The sequence below is a fragment of the Gossypium raimondii genome, chromosome 2 (genome assembly GCF_025698545.1).
Source record: "Gossypium raimondii isolate GPD5lz chromosome 2, ASM2569854v1, whole genome shotgun sequence".
Taxonomy (NCBI): Eukaryota; Viridiplantae; Streptophyta; class Magnoliopsida; order Malvales; family Malvaceae; genus Gossypium; species Gossypium raimondii.
In genome coordinates this window covers 14,916,578-14,932,505 of record NC_068566.1, presented here as the reverse complement: position 1 = coordinate 14,932,505, position 15,928 = coordinate 14,916,578, and the positions used below count along the sequence as shown (strand labels likewise).

Here is a 15,928-nt window from a genome sequence, read left to right as displayed (position 1 = left end):
GTTACCAAAATAGCCTAAGTTGCTAAATCTTTCTTATCAAGCCAACCAGGCTTCAATCTGACAGGCTTCTCCAAAAGTTTACCGAATCGGACCAGTTTTTGCGGACCAAATGATCCCCATCTACACAATAGACCTCTATCGGATGCATTTGGTATGATGGTCACGAGCTTTGAACTACGGCCTGTGACACTAGCATGGTCTCTTAAAGAACAAGAAAACATCTTGAGTTTTAAGGCATCTTCAAGGACACCTTACTGTCTGAAAGAATTGTAGACCTCTAAGAAAATTCGCAAGTGAAATCTAGGATCTTCAGTTAGCACACCACCAAACTGACCAATTGATTGAAGCATTTGAAACATTATACGTTTCAGCTCAAAGTAAGGAGCTTGAATTTGAGGCCTGACTATTCCAGGATTTAGGTAATCTAAAATAGGAACTACATGCTCTCAAGTTGGCCTATCACAATCGTCAAACATCTAAGCAACCTAAGGATTACCATTGCTAGCTCCCGGATTAAGTAGCTCATTCAAACCAGGTTGATTGTTACCACCTTAATTTATTTCTCTTTATCGTCTTCTCCTTTTTTTATGGATCTAAGGGATAGAGCTCTTCAACATGAATGCCTCTATGCATACAACTAGTAACAGACCTATTGTATAATGAAATAAATAAATTAACGGCTAATATAAAATTTACAGTAACAAAAACTAAAGTTGCCAATTGTTAATCCCTGGCAACGGTGCCAAAAACTTGTCGTGTGTGAATATAATGTGCGAATTGTGCAAGTATACATATTGAATCAAGTAATAAAGTAATGAGTGAGTATCATTCCCACGAGGATTGAATTAATATTCTTTGTCTAAATTATCACAATTGAGTAGAAAAGATAAATGAATTGAATGATATTTTGAGAAATAACAATGCAATTAATACGCTAAAAGTGAAAATAATAAAATGTACTATCGTAGATTGCATTTGCAAAAAATTGAATAAAAGCACTAAGGATTCTAGCAAAATTGGAATATTGATTGTAAAGGCTGGATTACTAATGAACTAATAACCCGGGAAAAATGCCATGTAAAAAATATGTAACCTACTGCTTGATTGGGTACTAACGTGGTCTACCTCTGTCGAAAGCAAGACCTAAAGCTGCTCACTTCTAAGACACTATACATCTATAGACTAAGAATTAGCAACCATGAATGAAGCACAATCTTCTAAATCATATAAGGTAACGCTCTCTTATATTACCCAGTTTTGGTCCAAGCAACCAAACTCTGTCGATATTAAGCTGCTTTTAGATTTATCAAGCATTTATCATTGCTCTAATAAGCATATAAACATAAATAAACATTGGGTAAAGTAGTAAATTGAATCATATTCATCCATAAACATTCATTAGAGTTAAAACGTCATCAAAAGTAATCCTCATTTGTGCTAAGTTAGCTCATGACTGGGCTACGCAAATTTAAGTATTTTAATGTCATCAACATCCTAAAATAACAGTTTAAACTAGCAGATTTAGAAAAAATTATAGATAGAGAAATTTGGGTTTAGAACACAAATCCCACAACTTGGCGTCTAGTGCGCGTCTTCACCCAAGCTCCTAATAGCTCAAATTACCCTTATTGTCATAAAGAAACTCTATCAAAGCTCCGTATTTGCAATCAGTCGTACCTTTCAATTTTTTTTCTTGGTAGACCTCTCTCCTTTTTCTTTTATACTTGGGTCCTCCTCTAAGGTAAAAGCCGTCAGCCAATGATTATTTTTTCCCTAATTTTGAGGTGGATATTTTCCATTATACGTGCATGTGGAGGGCCAACTGCTGAATGCTCTAATTGATGACTGGGTATTTGTCGTTTTCTTCCTCAGCATTACCATGGCAATCTCTCATAATGCCTTGGCAAATCTCCATCCTTTGTTATATTTCTTCCTCAAACTTGTCACCACAAGGCCTTTCCACCAACAATTCAAAGTATAGATGCACTAAAGCAATCACCATTCCAAGTTTTTACATATAATGCTCGATTCACTAAAAATAATCATGCAATTACCTAAAATGAAACTAATTTTACTTAAGTACAATCAGTTAACTAATTCTAAAAGTATAAATTATAAATCTTTTCAAAATTTATTAGTACCCCTTTTCTCCTTTCTTAATTCAGAAGAAACAAGATAGGGACTTATCTCTAGAGCTAAAAGGATTTGCCTACCGCTCCTCTTCTTCCGAAGGTATTCACAAGTCCACCGTCGTTGAGCTGACGAGTTCTTTCTCTATAATGGTTGCAGAGTGGGAACTTATTATTTGGTCCATCGAACAGGCTTGCAAAGAGTTTGAGGTTTGTCAGGATGCTTCTGAGAGAACTATCCTTTTGGGAGAATAGTCTCTCGCCCATCTCCACCAATCCTATGATGGCATTGCTTTACAAAATCACAAACTTACTCAATCTGTCTCCCCATCGACAGCCCAAGAGAAAGAGTTAGAAGAAAAAGTCCATCATTTGGAGACCCCAGAGAAACAACACATTGCCAAAAAAGAGAAAATACAAAAAGAGAGCAATGCACTCTGGAAAAATTTATGGCAGATACCAAAAAAGGTACTAAGTTACATTTGCCAATTTTATGGTCTAGCTTAATAATACCCTTACAAGAAGCTATGGGTCCCTTCGGTCTATGCCACATGAGCTTCAAATGTCTGCGGCCTCTTGTCAAGACCAACCTTGGCTTCGGCGTCCTAAATCCCAAAGAGGTTGTATGGAGAAAATTCCAAAAGAAATGGAGGGAGTCTGGTTAACTCTTCTATGACCATGATTCAAACACATCTAACTCAGATTCTTCGGATGGTACTGCCTCAGAGGATGGAACCTTCGATGAGGCCTCCATCTCTTTCGCCCAAGGGAAAACTAATGTTGAGAAAGAGGAGAACACATAGGGAACGACTGATCCGCCAACTTTGGATATTTTTAAATATTTTTTTTTGAATTTATAATAGTTTTTCTATAGTAATAAGAACTCCCACCTCTCTCTTTCATTCTATTTTGCTACAATACATTTTTCACCAATCTGACTATGATCCGCCATTCTTATAGTTATTCTCGTCACACTATCTTATATCAATTTTAGGGGGACTAAGCCAGAGCTATTGCAACATGTATACAGAGGTTATTTCAAAGTTTACTATGTTTAAAGGATCAACTAAATCGTACTCTGATACCACTCAATTTGTAACACCTTATACCTGACCCGATCGCAGGGTTCAAGTACCAGATGTTACACTAACCTGAAGTAATTAACAAAATTTCAGTTTCCAATTTATTTGCACACTTAAATGACTCAAATTCTTGAAAATCTAGTTGTTAATACAACTTGTACAAAACTAGTGATAAATTCCTAAGACTTTAATTAAAACAAATATTTACAACTTTTGAATTAAGGCTTGATAACGTATATAATTAACTTAGACCTTGAGGCAAGCTCTCCACAGGTGCCCCTCTATATACATGGACAGCTACTGGGCACCACTTAACTTTGGCTGGGTCTTGCTTGGTCTCTCTTAATTCATCCAAGTCACTATCTAACCTGTATTCAAGCAGTAATTTTATAAGTACAAAAGAACTTAGTGAGATCCGCATATAGAATTTAAGAAAAATTAGAGACTTCTGGCTCAAAATTAAACTCCTTTAATTTCGTAGGAGAATTTCTGAACTTAATTGTCAAGGCTCATGCCATACGAATTCTATGTTGTTTATTAGCGGACTAGTCCTTAGTTTGATCCTGACCATGTTCACTCTTGGGAATCACCCCATTTCCCATTTCCTATTATTCTATCTCTCTGATCCTCGTCTTCATTATTCTTGGCTGGCAACACTTAGTGACTAGCCAAGTAATCGCCATAACTGCTGTCTTTTCTAGAATACAATGTCCTCACTAACCTAGAGTGTTAGTGTCCACAACACCATGTACTTGCTTTGTCAATCCATTCATTAAAGAGGTTTCATTAAACATTCAGATCCTACCTTTTGTAGATCACCAAGATCTTTATTATTTTTTTCGTGGTCCTAACAGATCTCTATTGTCCACTATTCTCTAACGAGCTCTACTGGTTTTTTAGCCTTGAGCAAGCATTTCCTGTCATGAAAACTCCTATCTTTCTATAAAAATTTCAACTATTTTTTTACATATTGATTTGTGACTGCATCTTAAACAGCCTAATCCATGTTTGCTTAAACTGTATGAACTCCACAGCTTCCTTGGCGGACTTGTTTTGACGTACATTTTGTATACCTTCTTATATAATGATTCTCTTCCTATATTCTACCTCACTAGTTCAAGACGTTTCCTTGGACCCACTCATTACTGCTTTTAATGAACTCTCACATTGACCCAAGGGTCCATTCCTTAGACACGCTAAGCTCATTCATTGCTATGACTTACCATACCCGTCACACTAGGAATTCTACTTTCACCCTTAGTGTCCCTAATGAATTGTGGACTTTCCAATTGTGCTTCCAATATTTAACATCCTGTCAGGCTGACTCCATTGGTTTCCGTAGTCGAGTTATAGTCTTACACTTTTTAACCCTATATTTATTATCCTGACGAACTCCCTATACAACCATATTCTAGATATGGTCTTACACATTAAACCTCTTCTGTGGTGTCACCCCATGGGACATTACCACTGTTGCGATGTCGCCCTATAAAGCCTACTAACCACCGTCGTGTTGTTGCTCTATGGAACTTAATATCTATTGGTGCTCAAACCTTGATGCTCAAACACCGTAGTGTCCCCTTCAAAAGGTCGGGAGCTTCAAACATCACAGTTTGCACTCAGTAATATTATATAGCGATATCTAATAGAAATTCTCGTCCCCTAAGTCCTAACTTTATCTGTCCCATCAATAATTTCCCCACCATGCTTCGCCATTGAAAACATAAAATTCATGCATTCCATACACACACTACACCAATTATTCAGACATTGAAATGTAACTATCAAACAAACAACAATCGTTCCTACCACATTTGCATACACTTATTTATCACTTTCCATTCAAAATCAACGTCCTAAGAACAATACGTAACAAAAAAAGGTATTTTGATCTAGAGATTAGCACGATAAACCACCCAAAAGGTAGAGTACAGAAACTCACCTAGATTCATTTATCTCCATTAGCTTAGCTTGTCCAAACGCTAGAGCTTTTTTCGTCTTGGCTGCTAAGTATGACAACCACTTATTGGTTAAACTAAAAGTGTTCAACCCTTAAAATCTAGAATCCATCATTGTACAGAAGCTTTTAAGAATTCTTACTCTAGCTCTTCCTTTAATTCACGAGTTCAGAGGGGTAAGAAAGCTTACCAGTTCCTCACTTTCTTTACTACCAAACTTTAATTCACACAGCTGCTGCAGCATGCAGAGCTTCTTTCAGCTAAATTCTCTCCTTCTTTAGAGCGACTGAAGAAGATGATACTTTAGAGTGAAAATTTTGTAAACAAAATTGAGAAAATTGTATCTCCACACACTCCTATATATATACACCTTTAGCACAATTTTAACCGATCGTCACTACCATTCATCTTTAATCATTTTATCTCTCGCTTTGGAACCAACCAGTTCCATCCTAACTGAACTAGGATTGGGATCTAACTAACCGAAATTTGGCTACTAAAATTTCTAAATTTCCTGGTGGAGTCCAGAAATTTACTAATACTTTCAATTTAGTCCTAACTTTCCTTAGATTTTAATTCAATAAAGATACCCGGGTGTTGCAGTGGAAGCCATGATATCACGACGTCGACTTGAGATTTTGAATATTTTGCAAATTGGTCCTAATTTTACCTTGAGTTAGCAGAAAAGCTTTCATAAGCTCGTATGGGACCTAAAAATGATTATGTAGCATAATAGGAATGTGAATTATACTTAATTATGTGTATAAATAGTTGTGTGATTTATAATTTACTGTAGTTTGCTCCTACAACAAACGTAGCATCTTGTAGCTTAGACCCTGGGATCGGGTCGGGTAAAGGGTGTTACACCTCATTACCTATATCATTGTGAATACATGCACTTAAAATAATTGTATACTTATTACATAGGGTTACTAGTAAAACAACTCCAAAAACTCCTTTCGAGTTATGGGCTGGAAGGAATCCTAGCCTAAGGCACCTACATGTTTGGGGTTGCTAAACAGAAGCAATAATATATAATCCACAATAAAGAAAATTAGACTCCCGTATTGTAAGTGCATACTTTATTGATTATCTAAAGAAAATAAAGGATATGGGTTCTATGTACCAAATCATAGTCCAAGAATTGTAGAAACCGGTAATGCTAGATTCCTTGAGAAAAGTAAAGTTAGTGGGAGTGTTTCAAAAAAAAAGTTGTGGATATAAAATTAAATTATAGTATAATTTCCTACAATTATAAATGGTCATTTATCTAAAACTACTACAAATGTTGTTCCAACAATTAACGAATACTCTAATAATGTTGAACAACATTTAAATGATGAAACACTAATAGAGGAAACTGACTCACAAAATTTTGATGAAAATGAACCACGAATAATGTCATCAAGAAGATCTCAAATAAAGAGAAAATCAACCATTCCTAATGATTATGTGGTTTATTTGCAAAAGTCAGATTTTGATATTGGAAACAATAAATATCCAGTTTCATTTTCAAAAGCCATAAATAGTGACGAGTTTGACAAATGGCTAAATGCCATGAAAGATGAGATGAAATCTATAGAACAAAACAAACTCTAGGACGTTTTCAAATTGCCAAAAGGTTCAAAACGAGTTGGTTGTAGATGGTTTTAAAACCAAAAATAACTCAATTGGCAATAATGAATTATATAAAGCTAGATTTATTGCGAAAGGTTATATTCAGAAAGATGATATTGATTATAAAGAGACATTCTCTCTAGTTTCTAGGAAAGGCTCCTTGAGACTTATTATGGCGTTAGTGGCTTATTATAATTTAAACCAAATGGATGTGAAAACAACCTTTCTGTATGAAAATCTTGAGGAAAAAGCTTATATGGACCAACTTGAAAGGTTTACAATTGACGGAAAATGTCATATGGTGTCTAAACTTAAGAAGTCAATATATGGACTTAAACAAGCCTTGCGACAATGGTACATTAAGTTTAATGATGCCATAATTTTTTTTGGTTTTCAAGAAAACCTTGTTGATCGTTGTATTTACCAAAAGATTGATAGGAGCAAGTTTATTTTCTTAGTTTTATATGTTGACAATATTTTGCTCGCTGCAAATGATTTTGGTATATTGCATGAGACGAAAGTTTTTCTATCGAATAACTTTGAAATGAAGGATATGGGAGAGATATCCTATGTGATAGGAATTGAAATATTCTGTGATAGATCACAAGGATTGAAATGTTAAAAGAGTAAAACTTCTTGGATTTATTGTGAAATTGTGATAAATCTGGACTGAATAGGGACTATATAGAAATTGGCTAGCTTGTATTTTGCTTAAATGTGGATAATTCGTAAGTTTCAGGTTTAGGGACTAATTGCATAAAAAGGAAAATGTTGAAGGTAATTTTGTAATTTTATATTAAAAGGGTTATAATCTTAATTTTAATTATTTGAGATGTTTGAATTGAATAATTAAATGAAAAATTATTATTTAGATCAAGAAACAAATCAACCAGACTCGAATTGCGGAAAAGCTAAAGTAATGGAATAGTCGTCGGCCTTGTTTCTGCAATAGTTTTTGTCTAGGTAAGTTTGTAACTTGGTTAAATTAATTAGTTGTTCTTTTGGTAATTTAATATCTATTTATGTATGTTTAGATTGAGTTCATTGGCTTGAAATGAATAAGACCACAGTTGAAAGACACAATGGCACTATACCAGAAATGAATAAGACCATAGTTGAAAGACATTATAGCAACATGATAGAAATGAATAAGACCATAGTTGAAAGACACTATGGCATCATTTCAGGTAAAATGTATCGGATGATAAATGTGTCATATAATATGAAAATGAAATGGATGTTTTGAATTTCATATGTTACTGATGAATGTTAAATGATATGGTGTGATTACAAGTTTTAAATGTATATGAACTCATTAAATTGTGAGATTTGTGGTGTGTATAGGAATTTAATGAATTCACGAGCTATTAAATGAATTTTATACATGAATTTTTAGTTAAATTCTATTTGGTAAGTTTACGTTTATGATTTATACGAGCTTACTAAGTACTAGTTACTTATATTAGTTGTTTTCTTTTTCTATAGATTATCGAAAATCTTGATCGGTTGGAATCAAGTCAAAGCACACATACTATCCACCCTCCATCTTGGTAGAAGTTTTGGTCACTTTTGAGTTTGTTATAAATGGCATATGCTAGGAGCTTTTGGGTCATTTTGCTATAATGATATTGTTTAACTTTGGTTAAACATACTTATGTATATATCTTTGTTTTGGTTTGTACATATATTTTTTTATTAGTGTCTTTAGTTGTGTGGTTATTGCTTCCTGAAAGTGGTTGAAATATGGTAAATCTTGTGTAAATAGAAGGGATGTAATGGCATGTTTGATATGTGTACAAAGTAAGATTTGTGACCTTTGAATGTGCTTTTAGTTTGGTATTTAAAATGTGGTGCCAATGAGGGCACATTGGTTAGGCACTTGGTTGAATATTTTGGTATGTTTTAAACTTGTTTGAATGTGTTTTAAAGGCATGTTAATGGTTGATTTTGGTTTGTCTTGGCACCTAAAGAATTGATATAGTTTTGCCTTGTTTTGGAAGCTATTTTAGCTACACATGGCCTGGGACACGGGCTGTCACACGACCATGTGCCACACACGGTCACACCACACGGCCGTGTGGACTATTAAATTTTGGTGCAAGTTTGACCCACACAGTCATAGATTGTTACAAGACCATGTAACTCTATTTCGAATCACAAACAATCTAGCACACGATCTACGACACAGTCGTGTGACTCTATTTCGATTTGCACATGGGCGGGCACACGGTCTGTGACACGACCGTGTGACCCTATTTTCAAACTATTCACGATTTGGTCACATAACCATGTCTTTGAGCCACACGGCCTAGGCTATGTCACATAGCCTGGCCATACGTCCATGTGACCATTATTTTCAAGTTTTTCTACATTTTTCTATTTTGTTTCAAATAAGTCTATTCCTGAATTGATTTTTAGGCTTTGTAAGCTCAATATAAGGCATGTAATCGTATATATACTATGAATTATGATTGGTTTTGAATATTTAGTATTTAATTAAATAATTGAATGGTTTTCTACTGTCATTTGATTCGATATGTGCCGTAATACTCCGTAACCATAATCCAGCGATCGAAACAAGTTAGGGGTGTTACAGAAAGTTTATGATATTGTGACACTCTAAGCTAAATTATGGTGTTTCTAAAATAAAATGGATGTATTTCTTGTTTATTATGATTATGTGCACATAAATTTTAAAATAGGAAAATATTTATAGTTATTTACAGACTTATTGTATTGAGTTGTAATATTGTAGTTTACGGAAAGAAGTATTTAAGTTATATACAACTACTAGTAACTCGCATTTTCAATTCACTTTAATCTGGTAGATATGATGAGTGTTATTTTCATGTGTGCTCAAAGTTTATTCTATTAAAGATATGTTTTACCTCATTAGGACAAGTGGAAGAATATAAAATTTTTAGTCCATTATTGTGGACCCAATTAAGTCTAAAATTATGTGACTCAATTTAAAGGGGATAAGAGTTTTACTTTTAATACAAGTTTAATATTATTCATTCATTCAGTTACTTGATAGACATGCTAGATTAAAAGTTGATCATTATAAAGGGATCCTTCCTCTACCTATTAGGGTTATACACACAAATACACATAAAAATTATAGTTTCCATCACTCAGAATTTGTGTAATTAAGGGAAAATGTTAAGAGAGAGAAATCAATTTATCGAGTGTCCTTTGGCCAACTCCAATTCTGCATCAGGTATTTCTTGAACTTGTAAAATCATATTATTCTGAATATACTAAAATCAATATTTATGCAGTATTAAGGATTTGATTAGCATAATCTTAAGATCAAAAGATTTTTTTCATAAAATTTGACCTAATTATTCCAGAGCAACTAGAAAGAGATTTTTAACCAGAAATAATTCAGCTCAGATGTAAGATATCTATGCAGAAGTTTTCGCAACTTAATCATGTATGATAAAATCATCAAAGATTTGATCTTTTCAAACTTTGCCTGTAACTCACTATAGGCCCAGGAAACAAAGAGAATGTATGTACGAACAAGATATCCAACAAGAAGAAGAAGGAAACCAATTAAATAGAGAAACCTTCTAAACATTTGGCGATCTTAGATGTGTCGATATCAATGGTGACTCGTTATTTTGATGAATCATTTTTTCAGACAAAAGAAAATTATATAAACACTTACTTGAAATCTCACTTATCAAATTCCTTTGTGGAAGATGCATTTTTTTCTAAAGAATTGGCTATAATATATTTGATCCATGCATGATATCATGAAAAATAGATACAAATTTTTACTGCTACTTAGTATCTACAAGTTTGAAAAAGTATCTAAAAATATCTGATTAATAAATAGTAAAACATGATATTTGCCTATCATCTGAAAGTAATGCATTTACTGATATTATTTTGGATGATTAAAATAAAATTAAGTGAAGAGGCCGAACAAAATTTCTTCCCAAGTTGATACTCAAAAAGATATAGAAAAGATTTAACATGACAGGAGCAAAAAAATTTAAAAATATATCCATGGATAAACAGTAATAGTCCCGTAACAAATACAATATATCTTTTAAACACGATTTAAAACCGAAGCCAAGTGAAGCTATCTGAGTGAGAGTGAGAGTGAGAGTGAGAGTGAGAATTTGTACATTTATTCCTTTTTCCCTTCAGCAGCATAGAGTGCTTTGATATCTTCAACATCATCAAAGCTGCCAAGAAATATTGGAGATCTCTCATGTATCTTTGTTGGCACCAAGTCAAGTGCCTGCAAGCAAGAACATAATCAAGTAACTATGAGCACAAAAACATCATCTCATACAATCGTTGAAAATGTTTTAGTTTAAATACCCGTTGTTTTCCGGTGAAGGCCTGACCTCCGGCTTGTTCCATCAGGAACGACATTGGAAAGACCTCGTACAGAACACTGTTTCACACACATTGCTCAAATTTAGTAATGAGTCCGCAAGTAAAATAATAATAATAATAATAATAATAATAATAATAATAATAATAATAGTGCTATATCCGTAATTGCATTTAATATACCGTAGTTTTCCACTGGGGCTCTTCTTATCTGCAGGGTACAAAAAGATACCCCCGTAGAGTAATGTACGATGGACATCAGCTACCATGCTGTTTCATCACAAAACCAGAGTCCATGTTAAAGAAACAAATCTAGGACTAATACCAAACATACATATGTAGATGTGAGAATTAATATAGTCACTGTTGATGAATACTTGCCCAAAAACAATGCACTATCCTAGTAACCTAATGAAAAACATACAAGTGCTCCGAAAAAGAGAGTAATTCAATTACAGGTTCATAAGGTCAGAATTGTTCAAACTTCAAAGTATTCAATGATAACCGGAAATAAAACAGGCAGTAAGGATAGAATCCGTGATACCTTCCAATGTATCTCAGAGACTTTGAAGAAGAACCATCCTTGGGAAACTTGCACTTTTCCACATACCTGAAGTTAAAAAGAAAAAGAAACTGAGACAACTGCAGAGAAAAATAAGACATTTCTGAACTGAATTAAGACATACTTGGCCGTTGGACCATCCCAGTTCTTAGCATTTCCTTCATTAACTGAATAGATCTTCCCTTTCTTTGGAATCTTTGAAAAAGACATGATAAATCAAAGCTTGTAAGTTGTCTCAAACAAATCAGAGTCGTTATACAGAGACAAAATCCGGACCTTATAAAGTAACACAACTAAAAATGGAACATATTAACCATTTTGATCATGTTTTCTGTAAATCATGAATGGTTTAAGAAACTACAGAATTTCTTGTAATTATAATTTATAATTTCGTAAACCAGAAGCAAACAAAGCTAGAGTCGTCATATTCAGTCCTCAGGTGAAAGAAGCAAATCGAGTAAATAGCTAATCACGTGATTATTCCAATATTTACATAATGATTATACCTTTATACCTGGGTGAGTTAGTATGAACTCTCCAAGAGATGGATCAAGGGTGAATCCGTTAACTCCTTCTCCGGTGCTCAAAACAAGCTGAAAAATCATTATTACAAGTGCAAGGCATAGTACATAAGCAATCAATCACATTATAATTTGAAATAGGTCAACAAATATGCAAATAGAAATGAAATTCCTTTTTAACAGAAATGTAATTTTATCATTACCCCAGTTCCCAACTCTCTTTGCATGAGAAAAGAAAGTAAAAAGTAATGAAAAAGGAAAAGAATTAAAAGGGACAAACTAAATGAAAGGGAAATTTTAATTATCCCCAAAGAAAAACAAAGAGAAAACATAAGTTCATAGCAAAAGCTAGACATATATAAACAAGTAAACATTTTACCGTGCAAGAGCTTCCATACATGCAATAGCCAGCTGCCAGCATTTGCTTACCAGGTTGCAGTACATCATCTAGAGTTGGTTCATGGTTATCTTTCATCATGTAAATCCCAAAAATCTAGATGAAAGAGAACACATTAAGTTGACCACTGCAATATCAAGTTATCTTAGAACAATAATTATCCCCATGAAAACAAAGTATGGCATTGCATTTCTGGGTTTGGGATGAGGAGCCATACTGTTCCAATGGAAACTCCACAGTCAATGTTGGAGGAACCATCTAGAGGATCAAAAACAACACAGTACCTGCGTTACTTAAGATAAATTCAAATCAAATATACACGAGGAAGAATCTTATATAGACACATTTAATACATCTAAATATAATGGAAGTAACATAATGAAGAACAACTAAAAGCACCTCCCACGCTTTGAGGGATCTACAAAAGTCGCCTCTTCATCTTCTTCTGAGACAAGGATGCACTGGTATAACATACAAATATGTTAAGAGAAAATCATAACATCTCCAACGCTTACTAAAAAGTCATCCAACTACTCACTGTTCTGCCACTGCTTACTAAAGCCTTGACAAAGACTTCATTTGAAAGCACATCCAATTTCTTTTGTTCTTCACCCTTTAGTCATAATAGATAACGTACTTAGTATGAAATATTAATACCATAAAAGAGAAGCAAATTCCATATCTGGCATTTGGCAACTACTTGCCTGAACATTAGTCTCCCCAGCGAGTCCGATGAGTTTGGCTAGACCAGCCTGCACCAGTAAACGGCAAATACATTAAAATCACCAATAAGAAAACGACCGATAATAAAATAAATTTATAGTTGAGACTGAAAATAGAGACTAACTATCCCAATAGCATAATCTGATAGAAAAAATATGACCCAACTTTTACTTGTTTAAACAGAACATGACCCAGAGCTTACTTGGGAAAAGAAATCAAAGGAGAAAAGGTTCAAAGAAAACCACATTAAGAAGAATATATAAAAGAGACCTTGTTAACAGCAGAGCAAACAAACTTGCAACCAAGAACGATGTGATTAAGCAAGATGGTGAAATCCCCACGAGACTCAGGATGCTTGGATTGCTCGTTCAACACGAAACGTGTTATTGTCATCAAATCAGTCCTATGAGCATCTGCTGCATGATCCATCTCTCTAAACCAAAAAACAAAAACAAAGAGCCAAATATTGAACGAAAGAAAAAAAGTGACCCAATAAAGCAGCAAGAAAAATAATTTATATTGTTATATTAATATACATAAGAAAATAGAGTGCTGTTCTCGAGGTGCAGAGGATAAAGATTGTTTGAGGAGGGTAGTGGCCCGTGGGTGATTGGTGGAGGGAGGGTTTATCTGTTGGAAATGGAAGTTTCGGGAGACACGTGGAGGGATGAGAGGAGGGTAGCGAGGAGCGGTCGTCACTGAAGATAAGGAGTCAAGGGTTTTCGTTTCGTTGTCTTTTTCTTACAGGATTTGACGGTTATCTGGTTTTTTCCTCGTGTTTTATGTGAGGCGGACGAGGTAGCACAAGCGCTAGTGCACTAGGATATGCATGAAACTTCATTTTATCTTAGATTTTGTCATTCGGCGAAGCCGAGATTTAAACCACCTATTATAGGATAATATTTTATGGATATATAAGTTTTATATACACTTAAGACGTCTTATCATTAAAAAAATTATTACAATATTTGAAGACTGGTGTAAGTTTAGTTACTTATAATTACAAATTTTAAGGTAAATTAGAGAATTAGTCACCAATTATTAACGAATTTTTATTTTAGTCACCCAACTATGAAAATTTTCAATTTAGTCACTAACACTTTAAATCATTTTATTTTGGTCAATCACGTTTTAGATCGTTTCTATTTTGGTCACTCTTCGTTAAATGGTTAACATAAGTGATGATATGGACTTCTTTTAACTGGTATAATAACACATTTAATCCCTAATATTTACACATTCTATCAATTTGATCCTCAAACATATATAATTAAATATAAATATGATTATATTTAAACACATATAATAAAATCTTGATAAACTTAAATGTAAATTTGTGATTTTGACAAACCCAAAGACTAGAACACCTAAAAACTCATTAAATTTGTGATTTTATAAACTTCATTCATGATCGTGCTAATATCATTTTCAATTGAGAGACCCAAATTTTCTATGAAACCTAACAAATAATTTATAAATAAAAAGAAAAATGAAAAAACTTCCTATAAGCCTTTTTGAATCATCATCTTTTACATTCTTGTTAATTTGAATAATTGAGCAATAATTTGCACCCATCTCTACATATAAAATTTGTTGTAAAATTAATCTTCATCTAATTTGTTTGCAATTTATTTAGAAAAAAGATGTACATTTTATGGGTTTTTACTTTTCTAATTTGAATTTTAGATTTTTTGTAATATTTTAATTTTTAGATACATATATTTTTATAATTTATATTTAAAAAATTATATAATCTTTTATGTAATTACTTCTAAAATTTTAAATATTTTATAAAAAATAGATGATGACATCATCAATGTCACGTATCGCAACCAAAGAGAGCTATGTGTCCTATATTTAACACTATTATAAAAAAGTACCAAAACTCTTGACAGAATGAAAATTCGGATACCAACATGGGACAAAAAAACATAAGTACCAACTTGGGAGTAGGTGTCAAGTTCGGGGGGGGGGGGCGCTAAATACATATTTGAGCATTATAATTGTAATTAAATATTGTAATGACTCGATTTTAGCCTGTGCCGAAAAATTGAGTCAATTTCGTAAATCGAGTCAGTGAAAATATGAATAGAAGGATTTAAGAAGTTAGCATGAAAATATATTAATAAATGTTTAATAAATTAAATACAGAAAAAATTAATTATAGTGTAGGGACTAAATCGTAAAAGTTTAATCACTATTGAATTTAAAATTGGAAAATGCATAAGGACCCAATTAAAAATTATGCAAAGGGCTTAATAGTTAATTAACCATTAAAGTTTGTGAATTAGTGGATGAAAACAGTCTTTCTCATCTATTTCTATTTACTTAGTTTAAACTAGATAGAGATTGTTAACCAGAAGTTAATTAAAGTAATTAATTACCACTATTTATATATATAGTTAGTTAGTTAGCGGGTGAGAGAAAACAAAAAAATAATGTCATCTCCTACCTCTCAAACCGAATAGAAAAGAGAAAAGAAGATTAAGCTTCCTTCTTCAAATTACGGTCCCAATTAACTAAGGTAACCAAGTTATTTTCACGAGATTTTTATAGATGTTTTATTAACTAAATTTGATCTAACAT

At 33.3% G+C, this 15,928-nt stretch overlaps 1 protein-coding gene across 1 annotated transcript; it reads right to left on the bottom strand.

Annotated features, from left to right (window-relative positions):
• Positions 1 to 10,788: 10,788 nt before the first annotated feature.
• On the bottom strand, positions 10,789 to 14,035 carry LOC105777419 (fructose-1,6-bisphosphatase, cytosolic). The gene is made up of 13 exons (XM_052626153.1): positions 13,879 to 14,035; positions 13,613 to 13,775; positions 13,324 to 13,371; positions 13,158 to 13,232; positions 13,019 to 13,080; positions 12,837 to 12,903; positions 12,602 to 12,715; positions 12,208 to 12,294; positions 11,826 to 11,896; positions 11,684 to 11,749; positions 11,323 to 11,409; positions 11,125 to 11,200; positions 10,789 to 11,041 (listed from the first exon to the last, which is right to left on the bottom strand). The coding sequence occupies exons 2-13, from the start codon at positions 13,769 to 13,771 to the stop codon at positions 10,928 to 10,930; spliced, it is 1,026 nt and encodes a 341-aa protein (XP_052482113.1). The 5' UTR covers positions 13,772 to 13,775; positions 13,879 to 14,035; the 3' UTR covers positions 10,789 to 10,927.
• Positions 14,036 to 15,928: the final 1,893 nt, after the last annotated feature.

Bases quoted from the DNA above. Each gene is read 5' to 3' on its own strand.
- LOC105777419 (XM_052626153.1), bottom strand. From the start codon at position 13,771: ATGGATCATGCAGCAGATGCTCATAGGACTGATTTGATGACAATAACA. The intron at 11,750-11,825 runs GTATGTCTTAAT...TTTTAACTTCAG, and splicing joins TGGGATGGTCCAACGGCCAA to GTATGTGGAAAAGTGCAAGT. The intron at 11,410-11,683 runs GTATCACGGATT...GTGATGAAACAG, and splicing joins TCTCTGAGATACATTGGAAG to CATGGTAGCTGATGTCCATC.